Source organism: Electrophorus electricus, chromosome 12 (genome assembly GCF_041902795.1).
Source record: "Electrophorus electricus isolate QZ-2024a chromosome 12, ASM4190279v1, whole genome shotgun sequence".
NCBI lineage: Eukaryota > Metazoa > Chordata > Actinopteri > Gymnotiformes > Gymnotidae > Electrophorus > Electrophorus electricus.
Genome location: NC_137508.1, coordinates 2163778 through 2184151, shown reverse-complemented (window position 1 = coordinate 2184151; position 20374 = coordinate 2163778). Strand labels below are relative to the sequence as shown.

Below are 20374 nucleotides of genomic sequence, written 5' to 3'. Positions count from 1 at the left end.
CACATGCTCATAATACAAAGAGTTTTACTATGTTAGTGTGTTAGTTTTATTCTTTATTAAGCAATTGGGCTTTCAGGCTTTTATTCATTGCTGTACGTTTAAACACGAGGATATGTATCTCCTTGTGCGGGTATATTTTATTTAATTTTAACACCTGGCTTTCCTTTGTTCATTGTCAAAATATCTTGGAACGGCAGGTACATGCTACTTATCTACGAACCAAAGCAAAAACAATATCTGAGGTGGCAAGGTTCATAACCTCGCTGAATGCATTCTCGGGCATTTATTGGTCGTTCTGCTCGGATTGATTGACGTTCCCTGCCAATAGGATTGCAGAAGGCGGGGCAAAGCACTCTACCGTTCTGGGGGGGCTCGTGGAACTGAAAGGCTGTGTATAGCTAGCTAGTTTTAGTGTAACTAGCCTTATGCTAACTGCAGCGTTATTAAGTCGTATGACATGTTGTGTGTGGACTCATCCGAAGGAAGAGACTAATGATATAAAACAAAACTAAAACGGCCGGGAAACATCCGTGGAAAAATATTTTTAGTCAGAAGTGGAATAGTCCAACCTTAGTCGTGAGCTAGCTAACCCAAATGACTAGCTAGCTAGTGGTTAGCTCCTTTGGGTAGCGATTTTAGAGACCAGCCATCCAAAGAATAAAACGGAGATCAAAGCCATTATCTAATCTATTTTAAAAGGTTATCCGCGGCCACGCACTTCGGTTCCTCTGAAAAAGCGACGTGTGGTGATGTGCGAGAACTGACAGGTAGGTCACCACTTTATTTTGTTATTAAAATGAGTCTGTAAATCATCGAATTAATAGCGAAAGCTAGCGGGGCAGCTTTTGATCTTGACAGTGAGCTAGCTAGAGCTGGCTAATCCTTAAAACCTGGAGAGAGTTTACTTGATAACTAGCTTCCAGGGTCCCTACCTGGATGTTTTAGCTATTTTTATGCTGAATTATCGACAGTGAATTATTACTGCATGTTTTATTTGCAAGATTTCCGGCATTCTCACGTCTGTAGCTATTTGAATAAGCCTTGTTATAAAGCTTCTCGGTCTGTCTATTTGGACTGGGCAGCAGGTAATATTTTCCTCACCGGTAGAGACCCACTGCGCCTCGTTTAATCAACGCCCCTAATTGAATATAAGATTAATTAAATAAGGCGTAATTGTGTTGCCATCTAACATTACCCATTTGTATGCAGCTGGCAGTTTTCTTCGAGCGTGTTGGTGTGGCTACTCAAACGTAAACCAGAGTAGGTAGTTATGCTCCCCACCCAAATGGGCCACATTACTCATCGGTCTCTGCCTGAACAATAATCCGCGGAATGCACGTTCAAGCCGGCAGGCGATAGAGCGTGGGTCCGCTCTGGGCCCAGCTGAGTGGTAACCGAGCTGCTAGCTGCAGTGAAACACACCCAAAAAGACACTCACGGTCTCGGTGTGCAAGCAGCCTTTTCATGCTGACAGATACGCTACACACACTGTGAATTGGCGGTGTAAGCAGTTTGCCGTTGGTCAGAATAAATCATTGTTTATTCCAGATTTATTTGATTTTTATAGAAAATCGATCAACACTGCGTTTGAGTAACGCTGGCGTAGTTTTCAGTTCAATTATCTAAATACACCTGGAGATGAAATTCCATTTCACATTTACACGTAATGGACATGTAAAATTTCTGAGAAGCACTATGTTTAATATATAGCTAGAGATATGAGAGGATTTTGCGATATTCAAAGGCATCCGTCTTTTCAATCGGTAGATATAAGCAAATCTGACTCTATCGGTGCAACGTGTGGTGTTGATGACAGCCGCTACACCCAGCTTGTTGTGTTGCTCTGTCACAGCGTAATCTGACTGTCAGGCTTTACGTTGCTTGTATGTAACTGTACCTTTGGCCGAGCCACCAGTTACATATGGCACATCTCTTATCCCACAAGTTTATCACCAGAGATACTACACAAGGCATCCCTTCACTTGTATCCACCCTGGATCTTTGTCATTTTTGCTCTCCCTTGGCAGACTTGCATGCTGGAGGTATAGTAACAAGAGTATATCACAGTGAGAAATCATGCAAGAAGTGAATATTGGGGAAAGTGTGACACTTATTTCCATGCAGGTTTCTAGTAAACATAGTGGAGAAAAACCCTTAATTGATGGCCATTTCCTGACCACAAGACTGGTCCTGGCTGGATATATTTGCATGGCTATACCACTCCAAAGCAGTGACATGTGTGAAACTGCAGAAACATAGCTGTTCCTAATGCACCCATCAAGGCTCAACAGCCACAATTCAATATTTATTATAATATATTGAAATTGGCCTGCCAGTCAAATTATATCTGGTTAGCAGTAGACATGTGGTCAGAAACTGACCAGCAATAAATGCACAGAGGGTGGCTTATAAATTGTATATGGTAACAGATGGGCGACAGTGTGTAATTATGCACCTATAAAATACTTCGACAAGTTGGTTGTACCTAACAAACTGTACAATAATGGTAGGAACACGATAGATGCTTCTTAGGAAGTAGGTGTAGTTAAACATAATTATTTGTGGTTCTTTTTTGTTCTGTAGTTTGAAAGGATTTACTATGTGGTTTGCTTCTTTGTGCTTTGTTTTCAAAAGAATAAAGAAAAATAGTCTTTTTGTAAGAAATTTATTGAGTGTAATGTAGAAGGAAAAAGGTCTGCTACTCATTCTAGTTCAAAAAATTAGCAAATGGCTTATATCAATCTAGGATGATGTGTGCATTTACTATAACTAGGGTGTGTGTTATCATCTTTTTAGGATTACAGGACTGCTGTCCTATGTTGTAGTCTTTTTTGTTTGTTTGTTTACGCAAGTGAAACAATCAGCTCAGATCTTGATGCATGAGGTATATAATATAACTGGCAGAAGCATAGGCAAATGGGCACAAGCAAAATTATGATGATGAAGGATTAAGTGTAGGTCAGCAGAAAGGTGTCTGAAAATGACCTTTGGCACAGATAAAGAATATGTGGAAGACTGAGTGACATCCTTATTTTTTGTTTTTGTTTGTTTGTTTTGTTTTGTAATGGCATTGGAAGAGTTTGCAGGTAATGCATCAAAGCAGCAATACAAACCAAAATCTATAACCACACCATGTCCCATATTTTTTCTTTAATTAATGAGGCACAAGGATTAAGGTACCTTTCATCAATGAAGTGTTCAAATTTGAGTTACAGTGATGAAGTAAGGTAGTGCAAATACACCCCAGAGGTTTAGGCCTTAGCACTGCTTTTAAGTTGTGAAGTGGGAGTGGAATGAGAAGCACTTGTTTCTATTTAAGATCAATTTTGAAATATTAAAAATGTTGATTATTGGGGGAAAAACATTTTTCTGTAATCACTGTTATAAGTCAATAATTGCCCACTGTCTCTTCATGGCTAAATAAAGAACTGTGTGGTCTTAACATTAACACAGATTTATGTTGAGCATGATAGTTGTCATTAATTGAAATAATCTGTGATTAGTAAAATACATTTGACATCACAGCATGTAAGTTCTCTTGTGATTTTTCAGAGAAGTTGCAGAAATGGAACATACTGCAAAAAGCCTGTAATTTTATTGCATAAACTGAAGAGCAGTTCTGCTTGTAGCTAGCTATTGCTTGATTGTCATGCACCAGGTGCCCATTAACAGTGTTAGGGATGATGTAATTTCAGTGGGCAAATTAATTTTGGATGCCCTTGAGTTAGTAAAGTTGCTGGATTAATTGTGAAGCAATGTTAAAAAATGAACATGAGTTTGCTTCTAATGATAGATGGGGGGGGTATAGCTTTGTGTGTTTCAACTGCCCTGTATTAGTGGAATTGAAATCCATTCTGAAGTGAAATTCTATCTGCTGGCTATTTACTCTATTGGAATCTTATCTCTTTTTTTTTTCTCCTTTTTGGAGGCGGGGTTACTGTCTTGCTGTACATTTTCCCCTACCCTTACCAACAAGTCATGTCAGTCTTGCCTTGTATGTAATGCCTCTTCCTTCCCTGAGGACTCAGATACTGGTGCTGTCTTTCACACATGTTCACTTGCTCATTAATTTCCTCATTGATGAAGGCATTTGTCACCCCTTATCTCAGTTACAAAGTCAGTTATAGAATCAGGTTGAAGCAGTTTTTTTTTTTTTAAGCTTTGTTTGAGAGATAGTCACTAGATGGGAGAAGCAAAGGTTCTTAAGCAGCATATGTCCACATTGGAAACATACTCAATCCACATACGGCTCTTATTATTTGCTCATAACCTACCAGCCTTCAGGCTCAGTGAGAAAATGTCTGTTTCTGTACAGATCACTTGATAGCGCTTGAGGTGATGTCATGTCAACAAAAAAAGTGCTGTAGGTGTGTCTCTGGTATGTATCACTTGCAGGTGATCTGATAGGCAGGAGGGCTAGTGACAGTGTAGGCTGTGAGAGAACAGTAAGAAAGCTCAGACCACTGAAGCATGTTAAATGAATAAAACTATTTGATTGCACTCCTCTCTAGAGTGAATCTCTCTCTCTCTCTCTCTCTCTCTCTCTCTCTCTCTCTCTCTCTCTCTCTCTCTCTGAACCCCCCCCCCCCCCCTTTGTTAGAACTGTCAATTTACCAAGGGTTTATGCTCTAGGCCTAAACTGATTATGAGAAATACTTTAAACAGAACATACATTTTTATTGATGAATATTCTTTAATCTTGTGTCAACAATCCTGTTACTGTGAAAAAATTACAGTACAGCTCCTCCTTGAATGATTTATGACTTGCATTCTCTTTGTTCTTTCTTTCAGATATAGCTGTTGGCATAGTGGTATGCACTGCGACACACCCTTCAAAACAGAACATCACGAGCACAGGACTAACGCGTTAACCAGTTGGATTTAACTTTCCTTTCAGTGGATTATTCACAAGCACGCGTGCACACACGTGTAACTGGAGGCATGGACCAACTTGCTCTTTTGAGACTATATCCCTCCAAGCTGCTTATGTAATTGTTCAGTGTCTATCAGGAAACAACAGCTGCCCACAACACACGAGCACATTAGGAAGTCCTCAAAAGCTGAAGCTTTTTGTTTTTGTTTTTGATCTTGCCGTTGTCCCAGTGCACTCATTTGCGCAATCTGACATTTGCAGCATCTCTGTGGTCTTCATTTTAGAATCGTTCCACTGACCTAAATCAACAATTTCCGGAGGAGGTGTGCAAGCAAGAGAACACTATTTTGGGATCTCACTGTGTGAGTCAGTATTTTGAGGCATTGTGCTGTCCCAAAGGATTCCTGTAGTTTTTGTTTCTCTTTCTTTTAGCTGCTTATCATATTACCAACACCGTTAGACAGAGGCTTGGGGAACCATATAAGCTTCTGTTTCTGCCCACAACACGTCTGCCTCGCTTTTTTGATTATTCCCCGTTTTGCTTTTGTTCTTGATCAAGAATGCTCTGATTTGGGAAAGTAAAGCTTAATAATCTTATGTGCACAAAAGTGCAATATCATACATGTTGAATGAAATTTAGAAAAAGGAAGAAAAAACATTTTTACATTTCTTGAGTGCGCAGAAAGATCCACAGCTGGCAGCAATTTGTGTGCCAACCCCATTGCCCTTCCTACATTGCTGTACAAAGAAAAAAGCAGGACAGGCACTAAATCTCACTGTTGTACTGTTTCTTTTTCCCCCAGTTGTACCTCCTTTTCAAACCTGATTTAGTCCTTGAATTAGGATATAGTTAAAATCAAACCTCGAACCCATTATTATAAAGCTTTAAAATTCACTCACATCTGAAAAGAAAAGTGCATGATACCATTTTTCAGTATGCGAGGTTTTGCAAAAGACACGAAGCAAAACGGACAAAGTTAAGTCTTAAACATTTTCCCCTCTACCTCTTAAGTTGTACCATAAAACCAAATTACTTTTAGAAGCCACCACAAAAAAGTAGTTTTTTGTGGTCATGTAATTTCAGTTGCAGAGCAGTGCTTATTGATTGCAAAACCTTAACAGGAAAAACATTTGTTCCTAGTGCTTACTTTTGTATTTTCTCCTAAGTTACTTTATTCTTATTTTTGCTTTTGCCAAAAGATTTGAGCCATATTTTTGTTATTCTGATTTTTATAATCATAGTTCTAATTTTTTTAGGTTCAAAGCTTTGCTATTTTAAAAAGTACCAAAATTGTGTTTATCCCAAAGCTCTTCAAATAAGTGTGTTCCTCCTGAATAATCTCAAGCCACTCATAAAAACGATTTTTTATTTTTTTTTGTGGCACAGGAGGGTCAGTAGATTTAATACATGTATCTCAGCATTTGGCTCTTGGCTGTGTAGGGTGATTTGAGCAGATGGCTTGATCCCTGCTCTTCTTTTTTTTTTTTTTTTTTTTTTTTTTTTTTTCTTCCCTCCCTTTTTCATTTTTGTTTGGTTTTTATTTTCCCCTCTTCTGCTTTTCTCTGCTTTTTACCTTTTTAACCTTTGTGCTGAAACTATGCCAAGGCTGTGGCATTTTTTTAACATAAACCGAGGGAGAAAAGAACTACCACTCCTTCCTTAGTCTCCCTCTGTTTCTTACACACACTTGCACACGAGGGCAGTTTTTCTGTGGTGGAACCTCCCGGTGCTCCTTGGGTAATGCCGAGCAGCAGTAAGAGTGGGGGCGTGTCTGGCCCCACCTCCCCACCACACCCCACTGTTCCATCCCGCCCTCTTCGACCTAGTCGCTATGTTCCGGTGTCTGCAGCAACAGCCTTCTTGGTGGGAGCAACTACACTCTTCTTCTGCTTCACGTGAGTATATGGGCACACACTGCATACAAATAACATCCATTTTTATGTTCATGTCCTAAAGAAAACCTCCTGGCCAGGTACATTCAGTTATTTTCATCAGTTACTCAATAGGATTTGTTTTTGTTTATCAGCTTCTTAGTTTATTAGATAAGGGCACAGCAGTTTAACTTGGTTTGCATTCATGTGATTTTCCACTGATATCAGTGACCAAAACGATTAAGGTTTCCATTATTACTGTAGTGATAAAATACACAGAAAATAATTTAAAAGCACAAATACCTATTGAAATCATTCTGGTTGCCCCACAGCACGGGTGCACCAGGGGGTAGTGGAAGGAACATGAGCAGCTGAGACAGGTTGAGGCTCAGTAACATGACATCAGGAGTAGATACCTCGACAGAAAGAGAATAGATTATTAGGCATGTCCAAGTAAAAAAGTGTAAATTGGGGAACAAGAATGTGCAAAGATGGACTCCGGCAGATCTAGCTATGGCAGCGCAGCTGAAAGGAAAGAGCCAGAAGGAAACACAAGCATGAAGGCACCCTGGGACATCAGCACTCCGCCTCTATCAGTAAGCAAACTTCATTGAAAAAAATGAGGTGAAGTGACATCATAACCTCCCAGTTTACCATATCTCTTAATGCCCAAGGGAAATATTTAATAAAATGCCTGACTATACAGATAGGTTTGCAGCCTAGCCTTGAATGTTGAGACTGAGTCTCAAACATTGACAGGAAGGTTATCCCATACTGTGGGAGCTTTATAGGAAAAGGCTCTGCACCTTGCAGTAGATTTTCTTATTATTGGTATTAGTAAAGAGCCTGCCCCTTTTGATCTTAGCAAACGTGGTTGGTGTTAATGCACTCAGTTTGCTATGGTACTGTGAGGCCTGGCCGTTGAGTGCTTTGTAGGTCATTAGAAGTATTTTATAATCAATACAAAATTTTACTGGGAGCCAATGTAATGTATCCAAGAGTAATAGTAAGTTGGCAGTAATAATAAGATAGGAATAATAGTAATATGATCAGCCTTTCTAGTAAGAACTCTGGCTGCTGCATTTTGAACTAGCTAAGCTTGTTTAGACACTTAGTGGTACAGCCAGATACTTTACACTACAGTAGTCCAATCTGTAAGGGATAAATTCATGAACGTGCTTTTCAGCTTAATGTGAAGATGGTATGTTGCTAATCTTTGCAATGTTCTGAGCTGAAGAAAGGCTGTCCTAGAAATAATATTGACATGCGCTTCGAATGAGAGACTGGGATCCGTAACTATACCAAGATCTTTAACTATTAATGAAGTTGTGATTTGGAGACCATAAAGGTTTATTATGTAAGTAGAGAGTGAAGTCCTAACTGTCTGTGGGCCTAATAGAAGCGTTTCTGTTTTATCATTAGTACTGGTAACTGATGCATTCCTATTTTTATTTGTTTTAGTGATGATTATGTCCTGGCATCTGTTGTCCCAGTGGTCAGTGGGGTCCTTCAAAAGGATCCATGTATAGCATATACATGTGACAACTGTTTATTTACACCATCATCTTATTTTACTTTTTCCATTTCTTTTTTTTCTCCCCTTATTTCATTCTCACCCCATATGTCTAATCTCCTGTGTTTTCACTTTCTTCACACTGCATTCTTCATTTGTTTTTGCAATTAATATTTTTTCCTATCAGTTCACAAAAGTAGGGCTGGGTGTTATGACAACACCATTGTTATTACAGTAAATTTGCATCAATATACTCGCTTTTCTAAGAATATGAGGGTATCATTACTTTTAGAACACTGTGCATCGGTGTATTAAAACTGTGGTGCTGATCGAATGGTGGCCATCATTCTTTTTTATTTTATGAATTGCTAGATTTTTTTTCTTGTTCCTTTTTATATTGAATGAGGAAAACTCAAAATATACTTGGAGATGAATGATTCAGTTCATATATAAATCAGCACTGTTGAACAGAATTGTACTGCTGGGCAGAAAAATTACAATCCCAAATCATTCCAGCTGGAACTGTAGACAATTTTCAAAAAGAAAAATCCTCCCCACCCCCATTTTGGCCCATCTGCTGGTGCATAGTCTTTTCCAACTTTTTATCAAACCTAAGCAAAAACAAACATGTCTGGTATATGGAGTCTTCAGGTATTGTGGTGGTGTTTATTTTGGGAGGGCGTATTTTCCTCCTGTCCCTTGTAGGTAAACATCTGTTTGTTTTTGGTACCACTGAAGGCACTGCATAGCTAAATTTCCTCAAAATACCTTCACCTTCTTTACCTATTTCAGGATTTCTATGCATCAGAATAAGCCCTGCCAAGTGCTCAGCATTGCTGCAGTGAATGAAGTCTGTTACTTAATGTCTTGAACAGCTTTCCTTTTTGTATCCCAGGTGTCCATGGCTTTCAGAGCAGTTTTCCGTTGCTGTGCCAATATATAATGGCATCATCTTCCTTTTTGTGTTGGCCAACTTTTGTATGGCCACCTTCATGGACCCTGGCATCTTCCCTAGAGGTAGACAAACATTGTCTTTATGTTCACGTCAGTTTTATCTGTTTGTGTGCACGGTAGTTTGAAGTGACTTTTGTAGTAGTGTCTGGCTCTTGGAGCATGCATTTGTGTACAATATAGCACAAGAGAGACCTTAAGCTATATAACATTGTTTATCAGAGGGCTGTTTGATTTATTATGATATATCTCTTTCCAACACATCAAAAAGGTGTTTCACATTGTCTTTGTGTTGTAGCTGAGGAAGATGAGGATAAGGAGGATGATTTCCGTGCTCCACTCTATAAAACTGTGGAGATTCGTGGCATACAGGTGCGCATGAAATGGTGCTCTACCTGTCGATTCTACAGGCCACCTCGTTGCTCACACTGTTCAGTGTGTGACAACTGTGTGGAGGTATGGATGCACCTCTGAACACTTGCAGACACAGGCATATGCACTTTCTTTACAAAGTGAAGTTTATTCTCATGCTCGTAAGTCAGGCAGTCCTTGCTACTATCAGTCATTCCACTGATCTCTGCTAGCATGGAATTAATTATTCTGACTTTGAGAGAAAGGGTATAAGCAAGCAACCCACTTTTTACACTTGTCCAGATGTATATGCATCACAAAGCCTTGTAAGTTTATAAAGTTTGTGCCTCTCTCTCTGTGTGCGCACGCGTGTGTGCGCGCGCGTGTGTGTGTGCATGCAGGATTTTGATCACCACTGTCCGTGGGTGAATAACTGTATAGGTAGGAGGAACTACCGCTACTTTTTTTTGTTCCTGCTCTCTCTGACTGCTCACATCATGGGGGTGTTCGGCTTTGGCCTACTCTACATCCTCTACCACACACAGCATCTCGACCAAGTACACTCTGCTGTCACGTATCCTTGTGGGGGTGGGTGGGGGTGGGTGGGGGTGGGCGAGAGACGCTGGAACCATTAGCACTTTACAGCACATGTGGATCAATGTTTGTATATACATTCTGATATTAAGGAATGAATATAGATGTTTTGGTGTTATCCATCCATCCATCCATCCATCCATCCATCCATCCATATCCATTATCCATGTTTATCTATCTTTCTATGTGATACTGTTCCCTTGACCTTTTTTTCTCAGTATGGCTGTTATGTGTGTAGCTGGACTTTTTTTCATCCCTGTAGCAGGCCTTACTGGTTTCCACATTGTGCTGGTTGCAAGAGGCAGGACCACTAATGAGCAGGTGGGTGGTTGTGTGGGTGTATGTTTGTTCATAAACATGACATACTGTCTTTAGCTATAGCCTTTTTGTTTGGTCTGTTGGTCCATCAGTAGTTATGTTGGTAAGGTTGTAATGTTGGTACGGTAGTTTTAGAATCCTTGCTTATATGACCTCTTCCTTGCCCTCCCCTTCAGATTATAATCTTAATCTTCACTGCCTCTTTCAGAATCTCCCTCCCATCATCCAATTCTCTCATTATCTAGCAGCCATCCTCCCCTTCCAGTGTTTAGTATGTTTATATTTGGTATTTTCAGATCTTTCCATCCTTTACTGCATTTCAGAGCTATTTTGACAGGCCATGCTTTTAGTTTTTAATGGATTCTTAAACCCCTTTGTGGATATGAATATGTGAGCAAATTGTGCATATTTATAAAACATATTTATAAAAATATATATCTGTTCCTATTCCTGCAGGTGACAGGGAAGTTCAGAGGAGGAGTCAACCCCTTCACCAATGGCTGCTGGAAGAATGTGTCGCGGGTTCTCTGCAGTTCCCAGGCACCCAGGCATGACCCTCAGCCTTAATATCCTCCATACCACTCCTTCATGCTCACTAATGTTTTCCCTTTTTGTTCTGAGCTCATTTAATTGCCATTATTCTAGTAATGGAAATAGTCCTACAGATCTTGTCTCTGAAAATGATCTAAATCACCTTTCGTTTTGTTTTCTACACCTACATGGTCTGGGCACAGTATATGCCTGGAACTGCACTGGATTTTTCTGTGAAAGTTTTTTTTTTTTTTTTTTTCCTCTGCCAGTGCTCTAGACCTAAGATTAATCTGTCTGACAACCAGCGGTATATCTAGACAATGGAGTCATAAGCCATTGATTATTGTCAGATAATATTGCAATCAAACCTGACATAGTTTGTTCTTGGCCAGTTGCACTGAGTGACAAGGTGTTAGTCCAGATTTCCTAAACCTTGTCTTGCAGCTATATGATCTGAGGATTGACCCTAAACACTCCGAAGTCTTGGCATTAAAAAGTGGTCATGTGCAAAGATTTCTATATCTTAGCATCTTATTTTAAATTATTTTAAACAAAACCAGTGCTTATTTTTTGTTCATAGTATATCACTGTCTGGCAGATATCAAACTGCTTTGATCATACAGATTTATTTTACTGTAGCAAGTATATTGAGCTAAATATTGTTGTAGTTGAACTCAGAAATATCATATATTTATGTATTTTCCAGCCTTGCCATAATGAAATCCATTTTGCTGTTACTCAAAACCAGTGTCCTCTTCATCCTCTTCCTCCTCCTCAGATACCTGGGCAGAAAAAGGAAATCTCAGACAGTATCGGTGCAGCCTCCATTCCTCCGGCCGCAGCTCTCTGAGGCACAGCTAGCAGCCAAGGTGCTCGACAATGGTATCCAAGGAGATCTACACCGGGTAGGCCATCTTCACACATCACTTTGTTTTGTATGGGTTCCCCCTTCAGCATTCATTGTTCCCCTCTGTTGCTACTATTCTCAGTCATCAGTTGGATTTGTTTGGTTTTTATATGTTTTTGCAGTAGATATTTCTAACTTTATAGTGAAGTTTTCTTTGAGTTACAATTGGATTAATAAATTCATTACTTAATTATGGATGAAAGTTTTAATATACCAATTACAGCGCAGCTTAGTTCTGTAGGGCTGCAGCAATTATTTTAATAAACAATTAAATTGCCAGTTATATTTTGAATAAATGAAATATCTGATTAATTTAGTATTTATTTACAGTTTCTCTTTTGTAAACTACTGCTCAATCATGTACTGACTGAATAGTGTGGTGAAACACAAACTTTTAATGTGGACTCTTCCAGGGCTCATTACTAAGAAACCAGTTTGTTTCTTGTGTATTCCTTAACACTAACTCACCAAAAGATGTTCTTAAAATTGCCAAAGTTTGCATTAGCTAGATAACTGCAGATAACAGGCAGTCATGTCCTATACTATGATCATGTTTTGCATGTGAAGGTCAGCGAATTAAACTTGTCAGTCATTTGTCTCTTTATTTATTTGTCAATCTGTCGATCTATCTATTAAATTGTTCAGATAGAGAATAATATTCTAAAAGACATGGGCCATTTAGAACATTTGATGACACTTTGATTTTTATACATTACACATTTATAACATTTTATATAAATAGTGCATAATGCATTTATGAATATTCATCTCAGCAGTGAACAAATATTCATGTTTGACATGTAAAGAAATAGGCCTTATGTCAGTTTGAAGGAGAAAGGAGAAGAAAACAAATTTTGCCTCTTTTCATGAAAAGCGAAATTGTCAGGTTTTGAAAAAGGATGTTCCCTTGGGCAGTGATCAATATCACCTTGAAAAACTGCTAAACTTGCTATATTTTTACTTTGAAAATTAGAGTTGTAATTGCCATCCTAGCCAATACTCTGAATCTTCAAATTCATATTACAACCATTTTTAAAGAAAAGAAATGGTACTACTACTTAATGGAATTTGTTCACTGGTCTGGTTTCGCTTGTAATTTCCATGTCTTATTAAAAAAAAATAAAAGGCCAAATTTAAAAGAGTTAAATCAAAATCAAAGTCAAATAGGAGTTTCTTTGCTTGCTAGTCTGCAACAGTAATATTGTCATCACCCAATCACTGAAGTCCTTAAGGTCAGCTATTTTAAACCATTAAAAAGAGAATCTAGTGCTTTTGTACTCTGTGATTTGTGTAATGTACTCTCCCTTTATCTTTCCCTCTGCCAGTCTGCCACAGTCTCCTGTTATGTTCTAGGTTTACTGGATGGTAACCTGTGCTTAATGATTCTCGCTTTCTCTCTCCCCCTCAGTCTAAGAGTAGTTTAGAGATGATGGAGAGTCAGTCTGCAGATGCTGAGCCACCTCCTCCTCCTAAACCGGAGCTCAGATACCCCGGTCTGTCCAGAGCATCCAGTGGACACTCTGAAGGTACACAGACACACACACACACACCACAGGGTCTCTAATCTTTTCTCTCTTATGATTCCTGTTAAACAAGATGCTAGTTTTATGGCAACTGTGCCCAGTGTCATAATACTTGTAATGTTAATGTAGCTGTCACTAACATGTCCAACTGTGCTTTCTTCAGAGAGTAGCCTGTTAAATAAAGCTCCACCAACTCCCACCATGTTCAAGTACCGGCCTACATACAGCAGCCCAGGGAAGAACCACACTGCACTGACACATGCCTATGCCAACCAGGTAAATCGCGTGACACTGCGTGTACACTACACGTTTGTTTGAGAACTGATGTCATTATATACATCATAAGAGATGTAGTTGCATAGAAGTGTGTGTGTGTGTGTGTGTGAGAGAGAGTGTGTGGTGTGCACTGGTTTTCAGCAGTGTGGCTCTTGTGTTGCACACAAACACTGATTTAATATTTAGTTGTGACCTCATTTATCTTTCACTGCATGTCTGGAATTTCCTTTATGCTTCTTTTTTAATTTTCTCTCTTTCAATTTTAATCTATTAATTCATTTTAAACATTAATTTCTATATTAATTTTTCTTTCTTTTCAATTGATTGACCCGGTGGCTTTCAGTTGAACAGTATCAGTAAGTTAACACTGTACTCATCCTTTTTGTTTGTCCGTGTGTGTGTGTGTGTGTGTGTGTGTGTGTGTGTGTGTGTGTGTGTGTGTGTGTGTGTTTGTTTGTTGTTCTGTTTGTCAGTAGCTTTTCTCTTAGTGCAGCGCCAAATCCTCACAGGCAAAGATAATCTTTGCAAACTCAGCTTCAGCCTGTACTAGGAATTCCATGCCTTTGTTTTATGTACTACAGTCTAATTTATGCTTTGGCCCTTCATGATGGAGATTTACCCCCAAACATCCTTGAATTTTGTGTTTGGATACATTTTTAATGTAATTGGGATGTGCTGAGTTTCGTATCCTGTAACACAACTGTCCATTAATGTAATGGGCTGAGAAAAACGAGTCATTAATCAGCAGCGTCATTGCAAAAATAGCTTTTATACATAACCTGCCCTTCAAATGGAGGGTGATATTAATTAGAGACTGTGAAGAGAGACTTTATTTATCTTTAATGGTGTTAAGTGAAACACCTTAATTTTCATTATCTATCATTTTAAGCACTCTCACACAAGGCATGTGTGCACACATTAACACAAACACGCTATACCTTCTTTTCTCTTATGAGAGAGGCAGGCTTTATTTTAGCAGTACTATGCGTTGACCAGGGAGGGAAGGAGAAAGACTGAGTGTGAAAGTGTGTGCATGCATACACGCAAGCATGCTGGATTATGGTAGGATAAATTAGAAACATAGCACCACATCACATTATAGTTTTTGGAGAGGGTTTTGAGGAAATGTATGTTATGGTTGTAGGTGCACTGGTAGTGGTAGCCTTGTAATTCTCATCATGTGAAGGACATTTTGTGGCATGCTTCTTACATGGCTGTCCTCTTTTTATCTCAAATAACTAGTTTTTTCCAGGTTGTAAACTTGACCTTGTTACCAGGATCTGGCATGTAAAATTTATCTTTAAAAAAATGCACAGCACAGGTCGCCTGATTTGTCCATCCCTGCTTATAACGTTGTTGGAGACAGAGAATACTCCTTCCCCTACAATTTTCATGTTTATAATTTCTATTAGAACCTTCTCCAGCATTGCCACTATCCTCTTCAGTGCTCCTGTACTGATACTCCAGTGATCACTAGACAGGGGTGGGATTTGAGCCTAAAATTTAGCTACTATATTAATTTAGTAATTACATTTAGTAATTGCATACAGACTGAAAAGCAATGGCAGCGATGAGGTTCTGAGCAGAGCTTGTCTCCTAAACACATTCATTAAAAGAAAGCAACAGATAAACAGCATTGCAAAATGACAAATGATTCATATGTGCCAAATTGCTGCCTCCTCATTCCTGCTGTCTTATGCCTGCACCTGCCTGTTACTACTATGGAATTTTCTGCTTCATACACCTGCTGTGTAACGACACATATCCTGGCTGGATGCACCATAAATTCTTCCATTCTAACATTCTCTTAGCGTACCCAAATAATGTGTCAGTTTCTGAAAAGTCACTCGATAAAGGTTATAGTTATCAGTGCCATAAACTCTGAATAAGCCAGTCTCTCCCATGTGGGAGTAAAACCAGCAACAGCATGTTCAGGTAGCATAAATACACAAAGGGTGCAGAGAAAATACTTCACACTAATATTAAGATCACAGTCATTTAAATGTACATGCCAAAAATGAACTCTTGTCTTGTAATAAAAATGTAAAAGGGAAGGGGCACAAATCAAGCCCATGCTGCTAAGGATATGTTTGTAGTAAGTAAAGCAGGTTTTTATAATACACCCAATGCTTATGCCTTGACTACTTTCCTAGTGGTGATGCTTTTTTCCCTCCTCTCTTGTCCTTGACATTTCATACCCTACTTTTAAATGTTTCTGGTGTTGATATTGCCTTCTCTGCTTCTCTCCTCTCTCTCTCTCTCTCTCGCTCCCCCCCTCTTTCTCCCAACCTTCCCCCAGATGAGTCGTGGGGACAGTCTGAAGGAGTCCTCCTCCTCTCTCCTCCAGTCCAGTCAGCAGCAGGGCTACCGCTCTGAGCCCAGTCTAGATGGCCGTGAGGGTGGAGGAGGAGAGCGTGGGGGTGCAGAGCGATCCGCCGGAAGCCAAGGGGCACCTCTGGGCTCTGGAATGCCTGGTTATTCCCTTGGAGGGCGCTCTTACCCCTCCTTCTCTGATCCCACTGTGCTCTCTGGAGGTGCCTCCCATTCCTCCAGTGTTCGCTCCTCCCATAATGTGCCTGCCTCTGAAGCCACCACATCCACCAGCTACAAGAGCCTAGCCAATCAGACACCACCTCCAGCCCCTCGTAACGGCAGCTTGTCATATGACAGCCTGCTCACACCTTCCGAAAGCCCGGATTTTGAGTCTGCAGCACCAGAGTTGTCACCTAGGCAACCACGCACACCAGTACTTGGATACAGCTCTCCCTTCCTATCCGCGCAAATAGCCCACCAACGGGAGGCAGAGCTTCACCAGATCTCTTCCTCTAGCTCCTCCCTGCTTGCTTCGCCGCATCGTGGTGCCTACCTGCGTAGCTCTGCCTCTTCCCCACCCCTGCCGCCTGAGCGAGAGTGTGAGCGGTTACTCCACAATCCACAGCCTCACCCACACCATCACCACCATCACCATCACCACCACCACCGGCCTACACGCTTCTCCCGTCCCCCGCTTCTCTCTGACCCGGGAGTGTCTCAGCCCTCATACCCGTACCGCACCCGCTCCACCGACGCTTCGCTGCCTCCCTCTACTCACCCACCGCGCTCTGGCCACCCCCCTCCCTTAGGGAAGTCTCTGTCCTACTCCAGCGCCGCAGCTGCTGAGATGCAGTATCGCCTGGTCCGCAAAGCCTCCGCCTCGGTCGGGGGAGGGGGCATACAGGCACCCAAGTGAGTAACACCCCCTCAGCATTTCGACGCTCTGCGCAGCCTGCTGCCTCCTTCTTCCTCCTCCTACTCCTCCTCCTCCCAGACTCCCGTGAGTGAATCTCTTTCTCGGCTTTTCTGGTTTTTCCCACCTCTGTATTTCCTCTCAAGCTCATATTGCATCATTAAATGTTCGGTATGCCATTGTCAGGTTCTGTGTGGACTTGCTGGCCACAGTTGAAGCTTGGTCAGTGAATCCTTGCACTTGCAGTGTTAACCACTATATCTGCATACATTTTAGTGTGTAGATTTTGTTTACCTGTGGATGTAAATCCAGCATGGACGATGTAATTCTGTAATCTTTGTATGGAGTCGAATGGAAACATCTTAATTTTGTCACAATTTTGTTCACTAGTAAAATTTCATTTTGTGAACTCCCTCCCTCTCTCTCTCTCTCTCTTTCTCTCTCTCTCATCCAGGGACGAGATTCAGATGAGATCTTATAGCCGGACAAATGGGCAGCCCAGGACATTTCTTCCTCAGTCTCCTCCTTCTACCCCCTCTTCTCCCTCCAATCCAATCAGCATTTCAACCCGCCCAGGACATGCCTATGCTAGTGTTGCTTCTCCTCAAAGCCCCACCCACAAGACTGGAGGTGGGGTGAAGAAGGTGACGGGCGTTGGAGGGACCACATATGAGATTTCAGTCTGAGTGATGGTCCTCTGCGTCGACTAATCTGGTGTTGATGATTAAACTATGGACCTGCTTCATCTGACAGACTAGAGCCTCGCTATTTGGAAGTGGTGTGTGCGCACACACAGGATATAATGAAGGACTCGAATCTCTGCTGTATCTCTGCAAATAAAGAAAGTATAATAAATCTGACCAGCAGTTTGAAGGTCAAATGAGACACAGAGGAGGAGGAGGAGAAGAGTTCTGTCAATCAACTGTGGCATGTAGCCTTGTCATACAATCCTTTCACATCATGAGGCTGGACTTCTTGACTTGGCACTCATGAGGATGTGTGACACTTCATGGGTGTGGCAAATTAGACTGCCTTAAAAAATAATTCAAAAAAGATTGCTATCTGACTAGTGTGTAAATGGAAAAAAAATATGTTCTGTATAGCTAAAAATGGTTCAGGTTTTGTTTCCCCCCCCAGGAGTTTTCTTCAAGAGGATGGATTTAAATTGGCGACGTCATGGAAAGCAGTTGCCATTTCGGACCACTGTGATTGGCTTTTGACCATTCTGCATCTGTCTGTTGACCAATCAGAACTGGAGAAGCAAGTGAGGATCTTGGTAATGAAATGGCATAATTCACTGTTTAATGATAATAGCCTTTTGAGGTAGTATTTTAGCGCAATGGCCTTGGAAATCAAGGAAACGTTTTTATTTTATTTAATTTTTAAAGGTTGTTTTATATGAATTTATAAATGGCTGTTGATAAGATCAAGAAATTTGGGTTTAGATGAGTACTGCAGACTTTATTGAGATCCTATGATCTACATATCATGTATGTTAAGCACTTGATTTGAAGATCAGTGAATCATTCATAGAAACGAATTACTCAACTGCACCCTTTGTTTTCTATAAGGCTAATGAGATTTATGTATACTTTCGGATTTTTAACCAGTCAGATTGGGCGGAGGGGGCTTGCCTAATTTTGCTTGATTTCTACAGCAACTCAACCTTGTGTCTCCAGGAAAACGAGCCTCAAAATCACCCATGTGAAATCTATATAATGCATTCGATGAGATGTAGCAGATAATCACATGGGGGGACAGATTAACCAATTTTACGGGATGTACGTAAGAGTTGCCTGCCTCTCAAAGATGACATTTTTGGTTATCAGTTGAAAAACACACACTAGTAGCTTTGTCGAATAGTTGACTAGTATTAAAAACTGGCTGGCCAGAGAGGTGTGGAAACCAAATTAATGTACTGAGTAATTGCTGTAGTTATGAATTATAAAAAGCACCTTTTTAATTTTTTTCTCTTTTTTTTAACTTTCAAAAGATATTGTGGATATTTTGCAGGTCCTGTGTTTCAGTGATGCCTAGGCTTGTCATTGCGTTTGATCGATATTCAGATCAACGCTGGACTAAATGCATATTTGTCTGGGGGGGACGGGACATCTAAGAGTTAGTGTATGCCCTCTCAGAAAGCGGGAAATATTTGGGGTCTGAAAAGGGTAGTCTACGTAAGATGGACAAAAGTGTACTGTATAGCTCAGTGTGGGTGAATGTAGGTGTGTCTGTGTCTGAGATTGAGTGAGCCTTGGTAATAAATTCTTTATAAATCATTTGTGCTTTAGACTTGCTTGATACTTTAATTAGTATGGCGCCATTTTCAACGTCACTTTCATCATTTTCCCCCATTGTTAAGGTGCACACTTGTTTTGGTGGTATGTGGCCCAAAAGATTTGTTGTGTGAATTAAGGAAGCAAACTGGAAACATTTCACTAAAATTTAACATGATTCTGTTAATTTCCAATCAGCTGTGAAACCCTTAAAATTATGGATGAGGGGTTTGGGTTTTTTTCCATTTTGTCAATTCCTATGTTTCTTTTGTATTACATTTTTAGTTATTTTTATTATTTTCCTAAATTAATTCTTACTACCTTTGGTAGTACTTTTGTTTGTTTTATAAGATATTAAAAAGGTTTCATTTCACAAATTTTTTTTTTTATTCAGTTCTTTTTTTTTTCTTTTTTTTTCTTTTTTTTAGAATGTTAAATTTAACAGTATATCACAAGTGGTGGTGTCATTTATTTTATACCCAAGAAAGGTGACACTTGTATGATATAGGTTATACAGTAAAAGTAACCATAAAATTAACTGTTTTTTTATAACACAGACTTCATTTGTAAAACTGCATGGTGTCTTCATTTAAAAAAAAAAAAAAAAAAACAGGTGAGGACTCTTAAAACCGATCATCTTCTGTATAAGGCCATTAATATCCCACTAAGCTTCTGCTTGAACACATCCACATTAACTCTTATGTGAGCAAACCCCGTGTAGTAAAGGTTCAAAAGATAAAAGTTCAATAATCAGTTCAAGTGACAGTTTTCTTAAGTATTTTTGGCAAAAAATGGTTTTAGTATAACAGCTGTGCAAATTCTTGGCCGCAATTTCAGTACGTCCAAGGTAGAACAGCTGGTAATGTAGATCTCTGAAGTGTTTGGAGTGGCTTCTCCAGCCGTATATGTTGTAGTATAGGCTCATGATAATTAGAGTAATGGTAAACTCAACATTGGAGTCCCCCAACATCTCCCTCTGCTCTTCTTGCTGTTCTTATAACTTTGAGCACATGTCCTTGATTATTGCAATTTATTTTTCCCCACATACCAAATCTGAGAAATTCTATATATTAACCTGCTTTAGCTATTGCAGGCAATATTTCCTGTCCTGCTAAGCATTAGCATTCATCCTAAATGTGGTGCAAGTCTCATTTTCCAAACCT

At 40.0% G+C, this 20374-nt stretch overlaps 1 protein-coding gene across 4 annotated transcripts; it reads left to right on the top strand.

Moving 5' to 3' along the window:
- Positions 1 to 363: 363 nt before the first annotated feature.
- Positions 364 to 19769, top strand: zdhhc5a (zDHHC palmitoyltransferase 5a). Of its 4 annotated transcripts, none has more exons than XR_014126304.1 (13): positions 364 to 767; positions 4792 to 6769; positions 9154 to 9275; positions 9508 to 9665; positions 9962 to 10134; positions 10373 to 10475; positions 10929 to 11020; positions 11782 to 11908; positions 13319 to 13436; positions 13597 to 13709; positions 16009 to 16934; positions 17390 to 17948; positions 18073 to 19769. XR_014126304.1 is itself a non-coding variant. In XM_081724171.1 (12 exons), the coding sequence occupies exons 2-12, from the start codon at positions 6615 to 6617 to the stop codon at positions 17619 to 17621; spliced, it is 2319 nt and encodes a 772-aa protein (XP_081580297.1). In that variant the 5' UTR covers positions 364 to 767; positions 4792 to 6614; the 3' UTR covers positions 17622 to 19769. The 4 variants fall into 4 exon arrangements, 1 of the variants encoding a protein (XP_081580297.1); XR_014126306.1 differs by lacking the exon at positions 18073 to 19769 and adding an exon at positions 17122 to 17157 and having other exon boundaries at positions 16009 to 17022; positions 17390 to 17527; XR_014126305.1 differs by lacking the exon at positions 18073 to 19769 and having other exon boundaries at positions 16009 to 17022; positions 17390 to 17529.
- The last annotated feature ends 605 nt before the right edge of the window (positions 19770 to 20374 follow it).